General features: G+C 44.5%; 1 protein-coding gene across 1 annotated transcript; it reads right to left on the bottom strand.

Moving 5' to 3' along the window:
- Positions 1 to 213: 213 nt before the first annotated feature.
- CBY3 (chibby family member 3) lies at positions 214 to 22,980 on the bottom strand. The gene is made up of 3 exons (XM_044948740.2): positions 22,875 to 22,980; positions 19,414 to 19,591; positions 214 to 1,350 (listed from the first exon to the last, which is right to left on the bottom strand). Exons 1-3 carry the CDS (start codon positions 22,978 to 22,980, stop codon positions 663 to 665), a joined length of 972 nt encoding a protein of 323 aa, XP_044804675.2. The 3' UTR covers positions 214 to 662.
- Between the last annotated feature and the right edge of the window lie 321 nt (positions 22,981 to 23,301).

Below are 23,301 nucleotides of genomic sequence, written 5' to 3' on the forward strand. Positions count from 1 at the left end.
GTTGGCAACTCACGCAAAACTGTAAAAAAGTGGATTGAGCAAATCCTATCTGTGCACTAGACTGGCTCCAGAGAGCGCTTATTTGTACCTCCGACCAGTCATTTTAGAAAGAAGCCGGTAAAGTGTCTGACCAAAAGCCGTACAGCCAGGACGGGGAGGCAGAGCCCAAAGTTTCGAGAAGGCTTCTGTCTCAAAACAGTTTCCAGGTCGTAAAATACAGTCTTATCCTGAACTCAGGCTGAAACCCCTCCAGGGAGCGCCTCAAGGAGGGAAGGGCCAAGTGCAAGGTCCTTGACCCGCCAGCCCAACTGCACCCTCCGTGCCTGAGCCCGGGTTTCCCCCGCCTCCCGGACTTTGTCCTCCGTCCCTTAGGCCAAGAAAGCCTTCGCTGTCACTGCGCTTCACCGCCTGCCATCCTCGCCCCCTAGACACTGCCTGTTGCCAGCATGGCTCCCATTGCGCTTTCCCAGCGGGCTGCAAACATCTTCCTACACAGCCCTATCGCATTCTCCCGAGACCGGCTGTGGGTGAGTTCCCCGTCCACCACAGGCCGGAAGTGATCCTCCCTGAAAGCACGCAGCGTGCGCGATGCTCGCCAGGTCCCGAGCGACGCGCCTGAGGTGACGACCGAGGTGCGCATGCGCCGCACGGGTTTTATTGCGTCACCGCGACTCCAGAGCCCGCGGCTCGAGCATGGGCAGGCTGCCCGCGCCTTCGCGCTTGCGCATCTTCCTCGGCCAGGAACACGCCGCGGCAGCCGGGCTTGCCTCGTGGTCGAGCTTCTTCTCCAGCAGGTGCATTCGGGCTGTGGTCTCCGTCAGCATGTCCATAAGCAGTTCCTGCTGCAGCTTCAGGTAGTTGTTCTCCTCCAGCAGCACTTGGCTCTTGACTCGTTGCACCTGTGCCTTCCAGCCCGCGATGGTCTGCGAGGGCAGCTGCGGCCGCGACCACACTGGCTGGCCTTCGGCGATCCACCGTCCGCCGCGGAACACGAAGGCCTCGTCGCTGAGGCGCGTGCGGGGCGAGCCGTAGCTGAGGCCCAGCTCCGCCTGGCGCGTCTGGTGGTCCAACAGGTAGAAGGTGGACATGGAGGAGATGCGGCGCAGCGGCGGGCGTCGCGGTGAGAAGCGCCGCGAGCAGTGGTCGGTCCAGAACTGCCGCAGCTGCTCCCACAGGCGGCTGGTGTAGCCCCAGCCCAGGCATCCAAAGGCCTCCAGGGCGAGGGCCTGGCGGGCCTTGTCAGGCGCACGGACGCCCGGAGCGTAGCCACGAGGACCCGGGTGACTCGGGTTGCGCCCTTGCTTCTCAAGCCCCGATGTCCAGAATGATAAAGGCGAGCCAGGGGCACTGCTGGGGAGCAAGAGTATGGGTGAGCAGCCTGCTCAGCAGAGTTGTTCTACCCCCTATTCCCTAAAACCACGAGGCCTGGTGGACAAGGCTCAGGCCTGCGATGGTGCTCAGGGCTAACAAACTGCTGGCCACTGAGGAGTCCATCCCTGCCCACTCGCCTAGCAGCAGTCTTCCTGGAAACATCTCCAAAGACCACTTTCGGGTCTTTGGGGCTAGATAGGCTGATTAAGCACCCCTGTTCTCTTGAGTGCTGAGTGGCTGCTGGAAGGGGTTAATAGGCCCTTAGGAAAGGAGGGAATGATAGCAGAGACAAGTAAAGATGCACAGGAATTTTGACAGGTACGTTGTGGGTGGGTAAGGGAGAGCCTCTAGGCAGAATGAAGGGCTGCCAGTGTTGTGCATGTGAGGAAGAGCTTGGGGTAGAAAGCTGGAAAGGGAGACCAGGGCGCTCTGTGAGGGTGCTGTACAGGCAGTCTCCAAAGTTTAGACTTCCTTCTGTGGGTGAGAGGGCGCTACTGAAGGACTACAAAGGCAGTGCTAGATCTACATTCTGAAAAGTATCTGGTGGACGTCTAGCATACCCAACAGCGTTACTGCCCTTATCATTCACTTATCTTACAACTTTGAACTGACATCTGCTTTGTGCCAGGCTGTGGTTTGGGTAGAGGGTCCCAAGCATAGCCTATGCCTGCCCTCAAGATATTCCTGGTCCATCTGGGAAGCCTGATGTGTGTGTTTAGATCACAGCCCCTTGTAGTCAGTTCGGTGAAGGCATGTGCCATGGGCTAGGACCCATATATGCTTAGGACCTGAGCCAACAGTGGTTGTGCAGACTGGGCATGACTTTTATCCCAAGCAGACTACATGCTCAAGGAAACTAAAGTCCAGGTAACAGACATGTCCCATACTCCCTTTCCTCACTCCTATAAGTGCTGATTCTGTTATGCGAGAAAGAGGACAATGTTTTCTTTTAAATTCCTCTTTGCTCCATGGAGAGTGAAAAGAACCCTGGGGCAGGGTTCCCTCTGTTAAGAGGTCTCCATTGATTCAACACACGCTTATTTTTCACACAAACCTGGGCAGTACTGTCCCCTTGATGTGGTTCAGGGACATGTCTCTGGAAGACCACGTAGGGCCTTAGGATAGAGCCAGGCCCACCCTTGAGGTTGCATCTTTCCAGAGGACCCTTCCCCCATAATCCTCACATGTCGTGCCTCACCTGGAGGATGTGTCGAAGATGCCAAGCTGCTGTCCGAGGCCTGGCCCCATCTCTGAACCACTCAGTTGCTTTTTACCAGCTATGACTCACAATGCTTCTAGGCCAGATCAGCTAAGCTATGAAACAGACCCCAGTGCACGCTCCTGTATTCATTCAGCACACTTACTGAGGGCCTCCTGTGTTCCAGGCACTGTTCTTAGGGTGGGACAAAGATATTCCCTCATTATTCTTAGGTGGGGAGAAGGTCATAAGCAGAACCTAAGAAGAGAATATGTTCCAGGGGGATGAACAAAATAGTCCCTCATGAAGCTAACCAAGGGTGTCAGTCAGATTTCCCAGAAGCAGAGCCTGAGATGAGAATTTTTTGAGGGATTTATTAGGGAAGTGACGAAAGCAGGACAGGGCAGGGAAAAAAGGTAAAGCTAAGCAAGAACGTGGCCTCAGGTGGAGACTAGCTCTATTCAGATCTCAGGGAACTGTACACAATTGTGCCACAGAGTTAGGGCTCCTTACTGCCAAGGAGCCAAACTTTTGTGCCCTTCTTCCCCCACCCACCTCTCATTTCAGTCAGTCATTCACAGGGGCAGCTGTGAGTTGTCAGCCAACAGTTAAGGCACCTATAGGGTGCGTGTACCTCCTGTGAAGGGATCTGTGGGATGTCAGCAGCATAAAAGAGGAAGGAAGCAAATAGATAATTGAAATAACTACATTAATAATTTCTGATTGTGATACATGCCATGAAGAAAAGAGAAATACAGGAAGTGCCTCTAGGACAAAATGAGGGATAGAAAGCAATTTAGAATTGGCACTCAGTGAAGGCACTTGATATTCATACCTAGACCTGAATGATGAGAAGGGGCTAGAGGTTCAAAGGAGCTGGGCTTATCTGAAGGACAAGTGCTGTGTTGAGCAGTGGAAGGAAATAAAGTCAGCCCTGTTCTCCAAACGTGCTCAGTCAATTGCCATCACCTCTACTTAACTTTGGGAGAAGGCAATGGCACCCCACTCCAGTACTCTTCCCTGGAAAACCCCGTGGACGGAGGAGCCTGGTAGGCTGCCGTCTATGGGGTCGCACAGAGTCGGACATGACTGAAGCGACTTCACTTTCACTTTTCACTTCCATGCATTGGAGAAGGAAATGGGAACCCACTCCAGTGTTCTTGCCTGGAGAATCCCAGGGACGGGGGAGCCTGGTGGGCTGCCGTCTATGGGGTTGCACAGAGTCGGACATGACTGAAGTGACTTAGCAGCAGCAGCAGCAGCTACTTAACTTTCCTTACCCCAAGGGTCTCTTACAGGCGTGTCCAGTGTCCTGATGGCTCTAGAAGGAGTCACCCAAGCTCCAGGGGAGCTCACAGTGTAGCAGAACCAAGTGGTATTGCCACCTCCCAGAAAACTTTTTTCTTGAACAGGTATGATTGACACAATAAACTACACATATTTATAATGTACTCTTTGATATGTTTGGATAATTTGATGTAAGAAATCATCACCAAAATCAAGATAATGAAGATATCCATTACTTTCAGAAGTCTCCTCTGCTCCCATGACTATATAGATTAGTTTGTATTTTCTAGAATTTTATATAAATAGAATTATTTAGTATGTACTTTATTTCTGCAGCATGATTATTTTAGGTTGAAATTCATTCATTCATTTTTTAGTGAGTAGGCAATGGCAACCCACTCCAGTACTCTTGCCAGGAAAATCCCATGGACGGAGGAGCCTGGTGGCCTGTAGTCCATGGGGTCGCTAAGAGTCGGACACGACTGAGCGACTTCACTTTCCCTTTTCACTTTCAAGCATTGGAGAAGGAAATGGCAACCCACTCCAGTGTTCTTTCCTGGAGAATCCCAGGGATGGGGGAGCCTGGTGGGCTGCCGTCTATGGGGCTGCACAGAGTCGGACACGACTGAAGTGACTTAGCAGTAGCAGTAGCAATCCATTACTTGGAAATACCACAGTTTGTTTTTCCATCTACCTGTTGATGGAAGTTCAGGTTGTTCCCATCTGAGGGGCTATACAGCTGCTATAAATATCTGTATAATGTCTTTGTGTGGCCATATGCTTCAGTTTTTCTTCAGTAAATACCTAGGAATAGGATGGCTAGGTAATATGAGGTGTTTGTTTACATTTTTATGAAGTTACCAGTTTTCCCAAAATGGTTGTACCATATCTCCACCAGCAGTGAAAAAGTTTCTCTTCCTGTTCCTCCACATACTTGCCAACAGTTAGTATGGAAAATCCTTTTAATTTTAGTTATTCTAGTGGGTGTGTCTAAATTGTGATTCTGATTTCTTTTATCTATTGGCTGATAATGTTGAGTGTCTTTTCATGTGTTTATTTGTTACCCACCTTGCTGTTCATCAGTCACATGATGAACAATAAAGTTCAGTTCGGTTGCTCAGTCCTGTCCAACTCTGCGACCCCATGGACTACAGCACGCCAGGCTTCCCTGTCCATCACCAACTCCCTGAGCTTGCTCAAATTCATGTCCATCAGGTTGGTGATGCCATCCAACCATCTCATCTTCTGTCATCCCCTTTTCCTCCCACCTTCAATCATTCCCAACATCAGGGTCTTTTCAAATGGGTCAGTTCTTCGCATCATGTGGCCAAAGTTTTGGAGCTTCAGCTTCAGCATCAGTCCTCCCAATGAATATTCAGGACTGATTTCCTTTATAATGGACTGGTTGGATCTCCTTGCTGTCCAAGGGACTCTCAAGAGTCTTCTCCAACACCACAGTTCAAAAGCATCAACTCTTTGGCACTCATCTTTCTTTACAGTCCAACTCTCACATCCATACATGACTACTGGAAAAACCAAAGCTTTGACTAGACGGACCTTTGTTGGCAAAGTAATGTCTCTGCTTTTTAATATGCTGTCTAATTTAGTCATAACTTTTCTTCCAAGGAGCAAGCATCTTTTAATTTCATGGCTGCAGTCACCATCTGCAGTGGTTTTGGAGCCCAACAAAATAAAGCTTCTCTCTGTTTCCTTTGTTTCTTCATCTATTGGCCATGCAGTGATGGGACCAGATGCCATGATCTTAGTTTTCTGAATGTTGAGTTTTAAGGCAACTTTTTCACTCTCCTCTTTCACTTTCATCAAGAGGCTCTTTAGTTCTTTGCTTTCTGCTATAAGGGTGGTGTCATCTGCATATCTGAGGTTATTGATATTTCTCCCTGCAATCTTGATTCCAGCTTGTACTTCATCCAGTCCAGCATTTCTCATGATGTACTCTGCATATAAGTTAAATAAGCAGGGTAACAGTATACAGCCTTGAGATACTCCTTTTCCTATTTGGAACCAGTCTGTTGTTCCATGTCCGGTTCTAACTGTTGCTTCTTGACCTGCATACAGATTTCTCAAGAGGCAGGTCAGGTGGTCTGGTATTCCCATCTCTTGAAGAATTTTCCACAGTTTGTTGTGATCCACGCAAAGGCTTTGGCATAGTCAATAAAGCAGAAATAGATGTTTTTCTGCAACTCTCTTGCTTTTTTGACGATCCAGCGGATGTTGGCAATTTGATCTCTTGTTCCTCTGCCTTTTCTAAATCCAGCTTGAACATCTGGAAGTTCACAGTTCACGTACTATTGAAGCCTGGCTTGGAGAATTTTGAGCATTACTCTGCTAGCATGTGAGACGAGTGCAATTGTGCAGTAGTTTGAACATTCTTTGGCATTGCCTCTCTTTGAGATTGGAATGAAAACTAACCTTTTCCAGTCCTGTGACCACTGTTGAGTTTTCCCAATTTGCTGGCATGTTGAGTGCAGCACTTTCACAGCAGCATCATTTAGGATTTGAAGTAGCTTAACTGGAATTCCATTATCTTCACTAGCTTTGTTCATAGTGATGCTTTCTACGGACCACTTGATTTCGCATTCCGAACAATAAAGACATACCTTCAAATAGTGAGGGAAGGCTGCTGCTAAGTCACTTCAGTTGTGTCCGACTCTGTGCAGCCCCATAGACGGCAGCCCACCAGGCTCCCCCGTCCCTGGGATTCTCCAGGCAAGAACACTGGAATGAGGTGCCATTTCTTTCTCCGGTGCATGAAAGTAAAAAGTGAAAGTGAAGTGGCTCAGTCGTGTCCAACTCTTAGCGACCCCATGGACTGCAGCCTACCAGGCTCCTCCGTCCATGGAATTTTCCAGGCAAGAGTAGTGGAGTGGGGTGCCATTGCCTTCTCCAGAGGGAAGGCTAGTCTTTTATAAATGGTGCTGAGTCAACTTGTCATCCATATGAAAAAACACTATCAACAAAAATTAACTGAAAATGGAACACAAAATGTAAAGTTAAATGGTGAAATGTCTAGCTTCACAAAGCATTCTTAAATATTCCACTAAAAGAATGACTCTCAAAAGTAAAAATTGATAAACTGGACTTTGTTCTTGTCTTTTGCCACTCTTTTTAAAACTGGATTGTTTCATTGAGTATAAGTTCTTTAATGCTAGAAAAAGTCTATCAGATATGTTTTGCAAATATTTTTTCTCAGTTTCTGACTTGCCTATTAAAGCAAAAGTTTTTAATTTGAATAAAGTCCAGTATATCAATTTTTACTTTTGAGAGTCATGCTTTTCATGTAATATTTAAGAATGCTTTGCCATACTAGAAATTTCACTGTTTTTACATTTTGTGTCCCATTTTCAGTTAATTTTTGTTGATGGTGTTTTTCATATGGATGACAAGTTGACTCAGCACCATTTATAGAAGATTAGCCTTCCCTCACTATTTGCTGTTATGTCTTTTTTGTTCATCATGTGACTGTGTATGTATGACTGTTTCTGGGCTCCGTGTGCTCTTCTATTGATCTTTTTATTCTTGTACCAATACCATATTTTCTTAATTATTGTTTACAGTAAATCTTTATCTGGGAATATAAATCTTCAAACTTTTTTTTAAAGATTGCTTTGGTTTTCTAGGTCCTTGGAATTTTCATATAATTTTAATTCCATATAATTGAATTTCTGTCCTAATTTTAGAATTAGAATGTCAGTTTCCACAAATAAATCCTTATGCTCACTGTTCAGAGTTCTCTGTTATCATCAGGATAAGCTTGAATCAGCCCTCAGAAGGTTGTCTAATAGACATGGAATCAGAGCCCAGGAATATTTTAATCCAGCCAATCACACTTTCCCCTTCTCTTCCTCAGTCCCTCTTCTGCTCCCCTCTAGTTGTGTCTATGTTATTAAAGCTAATTTTCATTTATACTCATGACATTTCAGGAAGATCCTGAGTGGTCATCAGAAATGGTATATAGCAACTTTCAATTTCCCTTATTCCCATGGTCTGCAAAAAAGGAAAAGCTACAAAACCCAAAGAAGTCTTATTTGATGATCTGAACAGAAGTTTAGAGAAGGAATAATTCCACCTTAACATGTTAACTCCTTTCACAAGCAGACCTTACATTTGAGGAAATTTAATGAAAAATATAATTTTTTTTTTTTTTTTGGCCACACAGTGCTACATATAAGATCACAGTTCTCCAACCTGGGATCAAACCCATCCTTCCCCCCAAAAGTGGAAGTGTGGAGCCCCAACCACTGAACTGCCAGGGAAGTCCTGAAAACTATAGAATTTAAGGATCCACAATCAATAAGAATGGTCCCTGGCTTCTTTGAGGGACTTGGTCTCCTTCAGACCAGACTTGGAGCATGTGAGGAAAGGAGTAAGGAAATCAGATCTTGACAGGCCTGAGTTTAAGGACATAAAGGTCATTCTGATAGCACAGAGAAAAGGAAGGAGGTCCTAAAAAAGAATTTTCTTTTCTTCACAGCTATAGTAGCTATAAATGTCAGTGGATCCCTTCTCTTAGCAACCAAGAATACTTCTAAAGCCATGAAAGCAAAATCTTGTTCACCCTCATGATCATTTCAACCCAATTTCTAAGATAATCTGTTAGTAATATTTACTCTTCCCTGAAACAATGAAGGGTTGTTTGTGCTAATAGTAGCTTTTAAAAACGTAAATATCTGCATTCATATTAAATCTGATAGAAACAGTAATTCAAGTAGTACAGAAAAAGGAAAACATAATTATACAAAATACACATGCTTTCATTTTCCAATCAGTTGCCTGAGGTGACCTCTAAAAATGATACAGTCTTCACTTGACCCAGAAAACCTCACAAAATCATGCAGATCAAGAGGTTCAGATCTTTGTGTTCACTTTAAGAACATTCGTCAAACTGCCCAGGCCATTAAGGGTGTGCATATCCAAAAAGCCACCAAGTATCTGAAGGAGGTCACTTTAAAGAAGCAATGTATACCATTCCATCATTACAGTGGTGGAGTTGGCAGGTGTGCACAGGCCAAACGGGCTGGATGCAGGGTCGGTGGCCCAAAAGGAGTGTGGAAGTTTTACTGTACATGCTCAAAAATGCAGAGAGTAATACTGAACTTGAGGGCTTAGATGTAGATTCTCTGGTTATTGAGCACATCCAGGTGAACAAAGCCCGCAGGACTTCCAGAGCTCATGGCCGAATCAACCCATACATGAGCTCTCCTTGCCACATGGAGGTGAGCCTTAACTGAAAAAAAACCATATTTTTTCTAAACCAGAAGAGGTTGCACAGAACAAAAAGATATCCCAGAAGAAACTGAAGATACAAAAACTTATGGCCCGGGAATAAATGCCACAAAAAATAAATGCAAATAAAAGTAAAAACCAAAATACACATGATTCACCTTGTACCTCCACTTTCTGCAAGGTGCCTTTTTAGAAAGAACAACATTAGCAGGAAAGAATGCCCATCCCCTATTTGGTTCACACTTCCCTTGGGCTTTTTCTTCTTTAGCTTCTCCTTCAGCCTTCCTCTTGGGCTTAGTGATTTCAGCAGGTCTGAGATGCAGTACAAGGGGGGACTGTGGTGGTGATCTAGGGGTTGCTATTATTTCCTTTCGCATACCTATGCTGCCGTAAAATTAGTTACCTCCACGTTCTTTGGAATCTGGAATACTCTGTGGAAAATGTTTAGATTTTCTGTTTTAAAAAAATAACTGAGTCATATGGCAGTTCTATTTCTAGTTTTTTAAGGAATCTCCACACTGTTATCCATAGTAGCTGTACTAGTTTGTATTCCCACCAACAGTGTAAGAGGGTTCCCTTTTCTCCACACCCTCTCCAGCATTTATTGCTTGTAGACTTTTGGATTGCAGCCATTCTGACTGGCATGAAATGGTACCTCATTGTGGTTTTGATTTGCATTTCTCTGATAATGAGTGATGTTGAGCATCTTTCCATGTGTTTGTTAGCCATCTGTGTGTATTCTTTGGAGAAATGTCTGTTTAGTTCTTTGGCCCATTTTTTGATTGGGTCATTTATTTTTCTGGAATTGAGCTGTAGGAGTTGCTTGTATATTTTTGAGATTAATTCTTTGTCAGTTGCTTTGTTTTCTATTATTTTCTCCCATTCTGAAGGCTGTCTTTTCACCTTGCTTGTAGTTTCATTCATTGTGCAAAAGCTTTTAAGTTTAATTAGGTCCCATTTGTTTATTTTTGCTTTTATTTCCATTCCTCTGGGAGGTGGGTCATAGAGGATCCTGCTGTGATATATGTCAGAGAGTGTTTTGCCTATGTTTTCCTCTAGGAGTTTTATAGTTTCTGGTCTTAACGTTTAGATCTTTAATCCATTTTGAGTTTATTTTTGTGTATGGTGTTAGAAAGTGTTCTAGTTTCATTCCTTTACAGGTGTTTGACCAGTTTTCCCAGCACCACTTGTTAAAGAGATTGTCTTTTCTCCATTGTATATTCTTGCCTCCTTTGTCAAAGATAAGATGTCCATAGGTGTGTGGATTTATCTCCGGGCTTTCTATTTTGTTCCCACTGCTGGGCATACACACTGAGGAAACCAGAATTGAAAGAGACACGTGTACCCCAATGTTCATTGTAGCACTGTTTACAATAGCCAGGACATGGAAGCAACCTAGATGTCCATCACCAGATGAATGGACAAGGAAGTTGTGGTACATATACACAATGGAATATTACTCAGCTATAAAAAGAATGCATTTGAGTCAGTTCTAATGAGGTGGATGAAACTGGAGCCTATTATACAGAGTGAAGTAAGCCAGAAAGAAAAACACTAATACAGTATACTAACGCATATATATGGAGTTTAGAAAGATGGTAATGATAACCCTGTATGCAAGACAGCAAAAGAGACACAGATGTATAGAACAGTCTTTTGGACTCAGTGGGAGAGGGCGAGGGTGGGATGATTTGAGAGAATAGCATTGAAACATGTATATTATCATATGTGAAACAGATCGCCAGTCCTGGTTCAATGCATGAGACAGGGTGCTCAGGGCTGGTGCACTGGGATGACCCAGAGGGATGGGATGGGGAGGGATGTGGGAGGGGTTCAGAATGGGGGACACATGTACACTCATGGCGGATTCATGTCAATGTATGGCAAAAACCACTACAATATTGTAATTAGCCTCCAATTAAATTAAAAATAAATAAAAATGAATACTTCTAAAAATAAAATAAAATTTAAAAATAACTGAAAAAAGTGTTGATGATTTTCTGTCTCCTCTACATAACCAGCAGGAAGTGCCCCAGTACTTGAGAGTTTTCACCTGGGTTTGAGTGGTGGCGGCTAACCAGAGGGGAAGGCAAGCAGACAGGCATGAGAGCACTGAATTTCCCTACGAATGGAAGATTTCAAGGTCTTCTGAAGAGTGGAGAGTGGACTGAGAATGTGCATCATGGCACAGCATGAAGCGTGTACCAGCTGAACTTGAAAACATCTGCCTCAGGTCATTGGGAGCAGATGGCAAGTCAAATAGCACTTATTTCCAGCAGAAAACATTTTTTGTTGTCCTATATAAGTATTAATTTGAATGTTTTATAGGTAATTTATAAATCATGGTTTTATATTTGTGTAACAGCTGTAAATAAATGTATGGTACGTTTATGTTTTTAGGCATTTAAACAAGAATGTGTGGTGGGTTAATATTTTGATTAGCCCATACATAGTTGTCCTGAATATTCCTTTTTACACAGACCTATTACCATTTAAACGGAGAAGGCAATGGCACCCCACTCCAGTACTCGTGCCTGGAAAATCCCACGGACGGAGGAGCCTGGTGGGCTGCAGTCCATGGAGCTGCTAGAGTCAGACACGACTGAGCGACTTCACTTTCACTTTTCACTTTCCTGCATTGGAGAAGGAAATGGCAACTCCAGTGTTCTTGCCTGGAGAACCCCAGGGACGGGGGAGCCTGGTGGGCTGCCGTCTAATGGGGTCGCACAGAGTCGGACACAACTGAAGCGACGTAGCAGCAGCAGCAGCAGCATTACCATTTAAATGAAAATCTGAGGCTTTCTGCAGAAAACAGAATTCTTTGGGGGCTTCTAACTTTCAAAATAGGCTCTATAGGCTATGAATAACTCTAATAATCGTCTTGAATTGTGAGAGCCTGGCGCTTTTTTTTTTGCCATGCTGTGGGGATTGTGGGATCTCAGTTCAGTTCCCCAACCAGGGATTGAACCTGGTCACAGCAGTGAAAGTACCAAATCGTAACCACTAGACCACCAGGGAGCTCCCCTGGCCTTTTTTTTTTTAACGTTATTTAAATTTAAAAATTGTGCAAGGAGGACTTCCCTGGTGGCACAGTAGATAGGAATCCGCCGGCCAATGCAGGGGACACAGGTCTGAACCCCGTTCTAGGAAGATTCCACATGCTGTGGAGTGACTAAGCCCTGTGTCACAAGTCACAACTATAGAGCCCACGTGCTGCAGCTCCTGAAGCCTCACATGCCTAGAGCCTGTGCCCAACAAGAGAAACAAATGCAGTGAAAAACCTATACTGGCCAAAACTAGAAAAAGCCTGAGTACAGCCAAAAATAAATAATACGTAAAAATCGTGCAAGGAAAAAAAATTTTTTTCAAGATAACTTGTGCAGAGAACAATATACGCTTTATCTAGATTCTCCTACACTCAACATTTTACCCTATTTCCTTTGTCATTTCTGAACCTTTTATATGCATCATGGCCCTTTGCACCTAAATACTTCTGTGTGTATTCTCTTACGTAACCATGATACACAGTTATAACTACAATACAGTTACCAACCTTATAAATTTGTGTTGATATACTACTTTATAATCAACCAGCCATATTTCAGTTTTGTCAGTTTACTAATAATGTCCTTTGTGGCATTTTTTCCTTCTAGAACAGGATCCTGTCTAGGGACAGGTATTGCATTTAAATGTTGCAAAGGAACCTTCCCTACTGTGGGTACTTTTAAGACCATTTAAATATGCTGTTCCTCAAAATTCCCCCTAAAGTTAGCATCCTTTGGGGACTCTTAGTGATCCCATCTTTACCTTTATAATTGCCAAATTATGCTTTTCCAACACTAGCATTCACTTTATACTTATCAATTGGCCCTCAGCGTTCTACTGTAAGCAAGAGCTCTTCCCTCTCCTCTGTTGGTATATGTGCCAATTTCTGGCACAGTGTTCCTAAAACCCTTGTAATTTCCTAAGTGTTAAGAGCATTAGGCAATGGCACCCCACTCCAGTACTCTTGCCTGGAGGGTCCCATGGACGGAGGAGCCTGGTAGGCGGCAGTCCCTGGGGTTGCACAGACTTGGACACGACTGAGCAACTTCCCTTTCACTTTTCACTTTTCACTTTCATGTATTGGAGAAGGAAATGGCAACCCACTCCAGTGTTCTTGCCTGGAGAGTCCCAGGGATGGGGGAGCCTGGTGGGCTGCTGTCTGTGGGGTCGCAGAGTCGGACACGACTGAAGTGACTTAGCAAGAGCATTAGGCATATCTTTTGTTTTAATATTTGGTCTTTGACCCCTGTTCCTGACACAGTTTGTAAACCCCTTGGAATTTCTTGTGTGATAGCAGTGTCTTTTGGGCTGATGGAGTCATGGTGCACTCCTAGATGGGAGCTGTTCCCCTGAAAGACCGAGCCATGAACTTTCAGCCCCTCCTCCCCTCCACCATTCTCCAGAGAGGAGAGGGGCTGGAAATGGAATTAATGATTGATCATGCTGCCATAAAAATCCCTTAAGTACTGAGTTCAGAAAGTTTCCAGGTTGGGGAACACATCCATGTTCTGGGAGGGTGACAGGGACAAAACTTTGTGCTCCAGACCCTCCCATACCTCACCCTGCTTAGCTCATCTGACTGTTCATCAGTATCCTTTATCATATCCTTTAATAAGCTGATGTAAGGTGTTTCTGCATTCTGTGAGCTGTTCTAGTACATAATCCAAGGGGAGGAAGTCATGGATACCTCAAATTTATAGACAAATTAGAAATTGTGGGTAACTTGGGCTGGGGCCATGGTATTAGGCCTGGCTAGGTTTTGTGACGGAGAAGGCAATGGCACCCCACTCCAGTACTCCTGCCTGGAAAATCCCATGGATAAAGGAGCCTGGAAGGCTGCAGTCCATGGGGTTGCTGAGGGTCGGACACGACTGAGCTACTTCACTTGAGGATTCACTACTTTCGATTAGCATCTGAAGTGGAGTCAGTCTTATGGAACTAAGTCCTTAACCTGTAGGATCTGACACTCGCTATCTTCAGGTGGATAGTGTCAGAATTGAGTTACATGGTAGGACCCAGTTGGTGTCACAGAATTGCTTGGCATGGGGAAAATTCCTACACATCTGGTGTAGGAAGTATTGTGAATGTGTTGGTAGTGTGACATTAAAGAAGAAACACAGGAGGAGTCTAATTTTTTCTTTATAGATATAGACCTATTAAGGCTTCCCTGGTGGCTCACATGGTAAAGAATCTGCTTGCAATGCAGGAGACCCAGGTTTGATCCCTCAGTCCCGAAGATGCCCTGAAGAAGGGAATGGCTATGTTGCCAAAATCTTGGCTCTCTGTGCACCAATGCCAAACAGAAATATGGAGACAGAGGTATGGAGGAGAAAGAGTAGCTTTATTATTTTGCCAGGCAAGGGGGGAACACAGCAGGCTACCACCTCAAGAGTTGTGCCCCTCTCTCTGCTGAGTGAGTGAAAGTCGCTCAGTCCTGTCTGAGTGTTTGCGACCCCATGGACTGTACCATCCACAGAATTCTCCAGGCCAGAATACTGGAGTGGGTAGCCTTTCCCTTCTCCAGGGGATCTTTCTAACCCAGGGATCAAACCCAGGTCTCCCGCATTGCAGCCGGATTCTTTACCAGCTGAGCCACAAGGGAAGACCCCTCTCTGCTGAGTAGGGAAAGGTTATATAGTCAGGCAGGAGTATGTGATTAAGGATCAAGGCAGTAACAGTTCAATCTTTCTTCTGCAAAGTTTCAAAAGCACGGGGTGTCTGTCAAGTCAGGGTGTGTGCAGGGTCTTAGATGGTCTAGTTTCCCAATCTTGATGAGCCTCTCTGATCCTTTAACCTTGCCTCAGGTGGTTTCATTGCTATTCCTCCTTTGATTAGCAACTGTTCTGCCCTTTTGGAACTGAGAGGTCATGAAAGCTGGAGTCTTCCCTATAAGAAATCAGGGACAAAAAGGTCTCCGTGCCCTGGAGTCCCACAGGGTCCTGCTCGGCATCAGCTACCCACTCCAGTATTCTTGCCTGGAGAATTCCAAGGACAGAGGAGCTTGGTGGGCTACAGTCAATGGGGTTGCAAAGAGATGGACAAGACTAACACTTTTACAGATTTATTAATTTATATTTTTCTTTTCCTTTTTAAAAATGTGCTTAGTAAGTGAGTAAGTAAGTGAAGTCGCTCAGTCGTGTCCAACTCTTTGCAACCCCATAGACTGTAGCCTACTAGGCTCCTCTGTCCATGGGATTTTCCAGGCAATAGTACTGGAGTGGATTGCCATTTCCTTCTGCAACGGATCTTCCCTACCCAGGGATCAACCCCGGATCTCCCGCATTATAGACAAGACGCTTTACCATCTGAGCCACCAGGGAAGTACAGTTCTCTTTTTCAATGGTTTATAGCTTATTTATTTTGATTCTCAGATGGCTGGGCCCTCCCCCAGAGATTCTGATATAATGTTCAAGAGGTATAGCTTGGGCACTAGGATTTTAAAAGCTTTCCAGGGGACTTCCCTGGCAGTCCATCAGTTGAGACTAGGTGCTTCCAATGCAGAGGACACAGGTTCGACCCCTACTTGGGGAACTATGATCCCACATGCCTCACAACATGGCCAAAATAATTAAATAATATAAAGCTTTCCAGGTACTTGCAGTGTGCAGCCAAGGCAAAAAGCAAAAAACAAAGCAAAAACCTTAAAATGTAAAACATAGAGACCAAAGCATGGAAAACGAAAAAAGCTAAGAGAAAACACATAGAGAAAACAGTTGTTGATTAAAAAGTGGTCTGGTGCAGTGAGGAGATCAGCAGATTTTCTCCCCAGAAAATAACTATGAGAATGGGAGGGAAATTTTTTTTGAAAGATTTCAGGTTCTGGAAATTGACCAAAAGTCATTGAGAAATTGAGAAGCATGTATTTATCCATGAAAAACTTCTGAAATCTGGTTAGAACAGTGAGCATCTGTGGCATTCTTGCCTGGGGCTGCTCACATTCCCATAGCTTGGGTGTGACAGTAGCCGTCCCAGAACTGGGTGGCGGTGGTCGTGTCTGACTCTTGTGACCCCAGGGACTGTAGCCCACCAGGCTCCTCTGTCCATGGGATTCTCCAGGCAAGAATACTGGAGTGGGTTGCCATTTCCCTCTCAAGTTCTCTGTCTTCAGAACTGGGGAGGCTGTACAAATCAGCAGCTTCACTGCCTGAGGGAGCTCACTGAATCTGAAATAAATCACAGTGAGATACCACTCTACATCCACTGAAATGGCTGTAATCAAAAAGACAGGGGATAGCTGGTGTTGGTGATGATGTAGAGAAACTGAAACCCTCCAACATGGGAATGTAAAATGAGCAACCAACTTGGAAAACAATTTGATAGTTTCTTAAACAGTTAATCATAAACTTAGCATTCAAGCCAGCAATTCAATTCCTATGTACTACCCAAAAGAACATGTCCATATACAGATTTGTTAATAAACAAGGATGTCATCAGCAATTGCAGCCCTCCAGAGCGAGCTGGTGAACCCCGAGGAAACTCAGGAAAGAAAAGAATACCTGTCATCTAGCCGCCATCAGACTGCCGCCCTTCCACATGGTGAGCCCTGGGGAAACTCAGGGTGTGAAAACATAGGATACTAGTCCCAGATAGCTGAAGAACATATCAAAGGAATGATTCAGTGAGTCCAGACTCTTGGATCTTTCCATACATAGAAAAGTGCTAAGTTCCTTAACTTGACATAGCTGGTTTCTTTAATTAACAGTAATCTTTTGATGTACCCAGACTACCTGGCCTTTGCTGCTAAACTCCTATATATCCTAGCTCCTCCCCTTGCCTCCTTGAAGCAGTTTCTCAGAGCTGTCTGAAATGTTTTCTCCTGGGGTATAGTCCTCATTTTCCCCCAAATAAAACTTACCTTGTAACTCTCACACTGTGAAATTTTTGTTCAACATATGCAATGTAATATTCAATAATAAAAAAGAATCAATCCTTGATACATGCTACAACATAAATTAAGTGCAGAAACATTATGCTAAGTGACAGAAGTCAGATATGATTCCATTAACATGAAATATCTAGAAAAGGGAGAAGGCAATTTCATGGTTGCTTTGGTTGGCTGGGAATTAACTACAAATGGGGAACAAAAAACTTTTTGATGATGGAGTTACTCTAAAATTGGATTTTGGTAACTTCCATAAATTTACTAAAAATCAATGAATCATTCACTTACAGTGCACAAAATTTATAGTATGTTAACTATATTTCAATAAAGTTAAACTATGTGAGAATAGAATAAAAATACTTTTAGATGTGCAAGATTTCAAAACAATTACTACACTTTCTTTGGATGGATGTAACTCAATTGAGGCAGTAAACCAAGAAAAAGTGACCATGTTGGGTTTTAAGGGGAAAATAAAATATATGTTTATACAAAGAGTGGTACACCATGTCCATAGTAGTTTTATATCATATAGCCAGAAATTGGGAACAGTCCAGGTTTCTATTACCTGGTTAATATATAAAGAAACTGTGGCATACTTGTATAAAACACCACTACTCAGCAATTCAGTTCAGTTCAGTTCAGTCGCTCAGTCATGTCCGACTCTTTGCGATCCCATGAACTGCAGCACACCAGGCCTCCCTGTCCATCACCAACTCACGGAGTTCACTCAGACTCACGTCCATCGAGTCAGTGATGCCATCCAGCCATCTCATCCTCTGTCATCCCCTTCTCCTCCTGCCCCCAATCCCTCCCAGCATCAGGGTCTTTTCCAATGAGTCAACTCTTCGCATGAGGTGGCCAAAGTACTGGAATTGCAGCTTTAGCATCATTCCTTCCAAAGAAATCCCAGGGCGGATCTCCTTCAGAATGGACTGGTTGGATCTCCTTGCAGTCCAAGGGACTCTCAAGAGTCTTCTCCAATGCCACAATTCAAAAGCATCAATTCTTCAGCACTCAGCTTTCTTTATAGTCCAGCTCTCACATCCATACATGACTACTGGAAAAACCATAGCTTTGACTAGACGGACCTTTGTTGGCAAAGTGATGTCTCTGCTTTTTAATATGCTGTCTAGGTTGGTCATAACTTTCCTTCCAAGGAGCAAGCATCTTTTAATTTCATGGCTGCAGTCACCATCTGCCGTGATTTTGGAGCCCAAGAAAATAAAGTCTGTCACTGTTTCCATTGCTTCCCCATCTATTTGCCGTGAAGTGGTGGGACCAGAGGCCATGATCTTAGTTTTCTGAATGTTGAGTTTTAAGCCAACTTTTTCACTCTCCTCTTTCACTTTCATCAAGAGGCTCTTTAGTTCCTCTTCACTTTCTGCCATAAGGGTGGTGTCATCTGCATATCTGAGGTTATTGATATTTCTCCCAGAAATCTTGATTCCAGCTTGTGCTTCCTCCAGCCTGGCATTTCTCATGATGTACTCTGAATATAAGTTAAATAAACAGGGTGACAATATAGAGCCTTGACATACTCCTTTCCCTATTTGGAACCAGTCTGTTGTTCCATGTCTAGTTCGAACTGTTGCTGCTTGACCTGTATACAGATTTCTCAGGAGGCAGGTAAGGTGGTCTGCTATTCCCATCTCTATAAGAATTTTCCACAGTTTGTTGTGATCTACACAGTCAAAGGCTTTGGCATAGTCAAAGCAGAAGTAGATGTCCTTCTGGAATTCTTTCTTTTTCTATGATTAAACAGATGTTGGCAATTTGACCTCTGGTTCCTCAGCCTTTTTAAATCCAGTTTGAACATCTGGAAATTTTCGATTAATGTACTGTTGAAGCCTGCTGCTGCTGCTGCTGCTGCTGCTAAGTCGCATCAGTCGGGTCTGACTCTGTGCGACCCCATAGACGACAGCCCAACAGGCTCCTCTGTTCCTGGGATTCTCCAGGCAAGAATACTGGAGTGGGTTGCATTGCCTTCTCCACTGTTGAAGCCTAGGTTGGAGAATTTTGAGCATTACTTTGCTAGCAAGTGAGATGAGTGCAATTGTGCTTCTGTAATTCTCCTTCCATAAGACTCCCTAAGTAATGGTGTTTGGAGAGCTTCTAGCTTGTTCAACACATGCAGGTGCTGGGAGGTTGGCATGCCTGGAGTGGGTCTAGAAGCTCTACACATTCACACACATATACACCCATAACTTGCCCTATGCATTTTTCCATTTGGCTGTTCCTTAGTGGTAGGCTTTTTACTTTAGTAAACCTGTGATAGCAAGTAAAGTATTTTCCTGGTTCTGTGTGTTGTTCTCTGAACCTGAAGAGGTGGTCATGGGAACCCCCAAATTTGTAGCTGGTCAAGGTGACCTGTGGATAGCCTGTGTACCTCATCTGCAGCTGAGCATCTGATGTGGGGGCAGTCTTAGCCTTTAAACCTGTGGTGTCTGCGATTAACTGGGTAGTTAGCATCAAAACTGAATTGAACTTGTTACCAAGTCCAAGCTCATTCTGCTTGGCCCACAGGACATACTGGTCCACAAAATGAGGTGTTAAGCCTTGTAGACCTAGAAGGTGGCAGACTTATGTCTCAAAATTACCATCTTATCTGGGTTCGGATACCAGTTTCTTTTATAGAACAGAAAGGTGGGTTGGTGAGGAGGTAAAGAAAAAAAGCCATTAATCTTAGAAATATCTTCTGGAATGGCCAGCCTGCAGGGATTTGTCCTCAACTTCTTAAGAACATTATGCTTTAGCAGAAAAATCCCTAGCAGGACCAACAGTCCTGTTCTGTCTTGGGCCCAGACCCAGGATTCCCAGGATCAGCTAAGGTTGAAGTCCCCCTCTTTTAGGGCTCTATACTTTACCACCAGTCATCTGGACTCATACTTTCATTGTTGCCTTTGGTTCTTCTTTTCCTAGATTTCTGAGTCCTATGGTGCAGTCTTCAGCATCAACATTTAATGCTTTGTTTCAAGACATCCTGTCATTCCCTAATTCTGCCCTTGAACTTCAAGAAGTAGCTTCCTAACCAGACTCATAGCTGGTAGTCTCTCTCTCTTTTAGACTCCCTGGAATAATATTAAAATAAAGCTTCCCTAGGGAATTTCCTGTTGGTCCAGTGGCCAGGACTTGGCTTTTTCACTGTCAGGGCCGGGTTTGATTTCTGGTTGGGAAACTAGGATCCTGCATGCCATATGCTGTGTCCAAATTAACAAATAATAATTATAATGCTTCCCTAAATATCTAAATCATAACTGAAATTTAAAATTTAACCTATCTCCGTAAAGACTCATTGACTAGGTCTTAACCCAAATCTCGAGCTGAGCAAGCTCCCATTACTTTAATGAACACGTACCTTTCTCCAGCCAAAATACATGATGTCCCCAAATATATGATACCCATTTTCCTGCCTTTTCGTATGCTTTTTCATATTTAAATGAGCCTTTCTCCAACTCTCCAACTACAGAAAATCTGCATATCCTACCTTATTCAGTTCAAGTCACATATTTCCCTGTCCGTTCTAGATGAAAGCAGTCCTTCCCAATCCCCTTAAATTCCCTTTAGTACTGCCATCTTTTAACATTTACCTTCTCATTTTCCCTTCCAAGATGGCAGGAGGGAATAAAGCTGGCTCCTCACCTAGAGCCAGACATCCTGGAATGCGAAGTCAAGTGGGCCTCAGGAAGCATCACTACGAACAAAGTTAGTGGAGGTGATGGAATTCCAGTTGAGCTATTTCAAATCCTAAAAGATGATGCTGTGAAATTGCTGCAATCAGTATGCCAGCAAATTTGGAAAACTCAGCAGTGGCCACAGGACTGGAAAAGGTCAGTTTTCATTCCAATCTCAAAGAAAGGCAATACCAAAGAATGTTCAAACTACCACACAATTGCACTCATCTTACATGCTAGCAAAGTAATGGTCAAAATTCTCCAAGCCACGTTTCAACAGTACGTGAACTTCAAGATGTTCAAGCTAGATTTAGAAAAGGCAGAGGAACCAGAGGTCAAATTGCCAACATCTGTTGAATCATAGAAAAAGCAAGAGAATTCCAGAAAAACGTCTACTTCTGCTTTATTGACTACGGCAAAGCCTTTGACTGTGTGGATCACAACAAACTGTGGAAAATTCTTACAGAGATGGGAATAGCATAACACCTTACCTGCCTCCTGAGAAATCTGTATACAGGTCAAGCAGCAACAGTTCAAACTAGACATGGAACAACAGACTGGTTCCAAATAGGGAAAGGAGTATGTCAAGGCTCTATATTGTCACCCTGTTTATTTAACTTATATGCAGAGTACATCATGAGAAATGCCGGGCTGGAGGAAGCACAAGCTGGAATCAAGAGTGCCGGGAGAAATATCAATAACCTCAGATATGCAGATGACACCACCCTTATGGCAGAAAGTGAAGAGGAACTAAAGAGCCTCTTGATGAAAGTGAAAGAGGAGAGTGAAAAAGTTGGCTTAAAACTCAACATTCAGAAAACTAAGATCATGGCCTCTGGTCCCACCACTTCACGGCAAATAGATGGGGAAGCAATGGAAACAGTGACAGACTTTATTTTCTTGGGCTCCAAAATCACGGCAGATGGTGACTGCAGCCATGAAATTAAAAGATGCTTGCTCCCTGGAAGAGAATTTATGACCAACCTAGACAGCATATTAAAAAGCAGAGACATCACTTTGCCAACAAAGGTCCGTCTAGTCAAAGCTATGGTTTTTCCAGTAGTCATGTATGGATGTGAGAGCTGAACTATAAAGAAAGCTGAGCGCTGAAGAATTGATGCTTTTGAATTGTGACATTGGAGAAGACTCTTGAGAGTTCCTTGGATTGCAAGGAGATCCAGCCAGTCCATCCTAAAGGAAATCAGTCCTGAATATTCATTGGAAGGACTGATGCTGAAGCTGAAACTCCGATACTTTGGCCATCTGATGCGAAGAACTGACTCACTTGAAAAGACCCTGATGCTGGGAAAGATTAAAGGTGGGAAGAGAAGGGGATGACAGAGGATGAGATGGCTGGATGGCATCACCAACTCAATGGACATGATTTTGAGCAAGGTCAGGGAGTTGGTGATGGACAGGGAAGCCTGATGTGCTGCAGTCCATGGCATCACAGAGTTGGACAGGATTGAGCAACTGAACTGAACTGGAGAAGCTGGGGGGTGTGTGTGTGTGTGCGCGTGCTTGTGTGTGTGTGTGCCTGTGTGCACGCTCGCTAAATTGTGTCAGATCTGTCCAACTTTGTGCAATGGAGTGTAGCCTGCCAGGCTACTCTGTCCATGGGCTTCTCCAGGCAAGGATACTGAAGTGAGTTGCCATGCCCTCTTCCGGCCTATCTTCTGGACCCAGGGATGAAACCCTGGTCTCTTATGTCTCCTGCACTGGCAGGCTGGTTCTTTATTGCTAGCGCCACCTGGGAAGCCCATGGTAGTTGCTACATTTACCAAATACAGTTTTTTTCACCCTACCATTCAGCCTTTGGGTATCCAAACAAATGGACGACAGAAACCAGGACATATAAAGGTATAAAAAGACCACAGACCACTTCCATTTTCTGAGGTTCTCAGCATATTGAAAACTGAAGATATGTTAAAAGTGAGTTACAAAACTTGTGGTGTGTTTGAAATCTTTCCATTGCACCATCTTTTTTCTCAATATTGTTGTCAGCGTGTCTCGGTGCCCTTTATGACTAATTTTACTGAAGAAAACATCACAAATTGAAAGTTGAAATAAACCTGGAGTGTAGTACTGTGGACTGTATTTGAGCTTGGGTAACAAGGTGGCCTCAGGCTGCCGGGCCTAGAGCAATGACACTGCAGGAACCGAGGCGCCTGCTTACACAGCGCAGTGCAGTCGACTTTAGGCCGGACCGAGGGAGCCGTTAGCGCTGCGCACTCGCTGCATCGGGGGCAAGGCCCTTCCCGATGGTTCACCAGACTTCCCATCCCTTCTTGCCAGGTGACATCTGACCCCCAAAGAAGGGAACGGAATGCCAGATTCCGAGACCCGGGTCTAGGCACAGAAGGTGTGGGAACCACAGAGACAGAGAGAGATGCAACTTCTGGAAGCGCGCCCACTAAGGAACCAGCGCAACCGCGCGCGGGAACTCCTGAAGGGCTGGTCCCGCCTCAGGGCGCGCGCGCCCGGGAGTATTCCTTTCCGCCCCAACCCGCCCCCTTCCCTACCGCCCAACCAACGGCCACTTCCTGCCTCACTCCCAGCCAATCCCCACGCTCCACGAAGAATAGCCCTAGGGGGCGTATGGG

This window comes from Bubalus bubalis, chromosome 9 (genome assembly GCF_019923935.1).
Source record: "Bubalus bubalis isolate 160015118507 breed Murrah chromosome 9, NDDB_SH_1, whole genome shotgun sequence".
NCBI classification, from domain to species: Eukaryota; Metazoa; Chordata; class Mammalia; order Artiodactyla; family Bovidae; genus Bubalus; species Bubalus bubalis.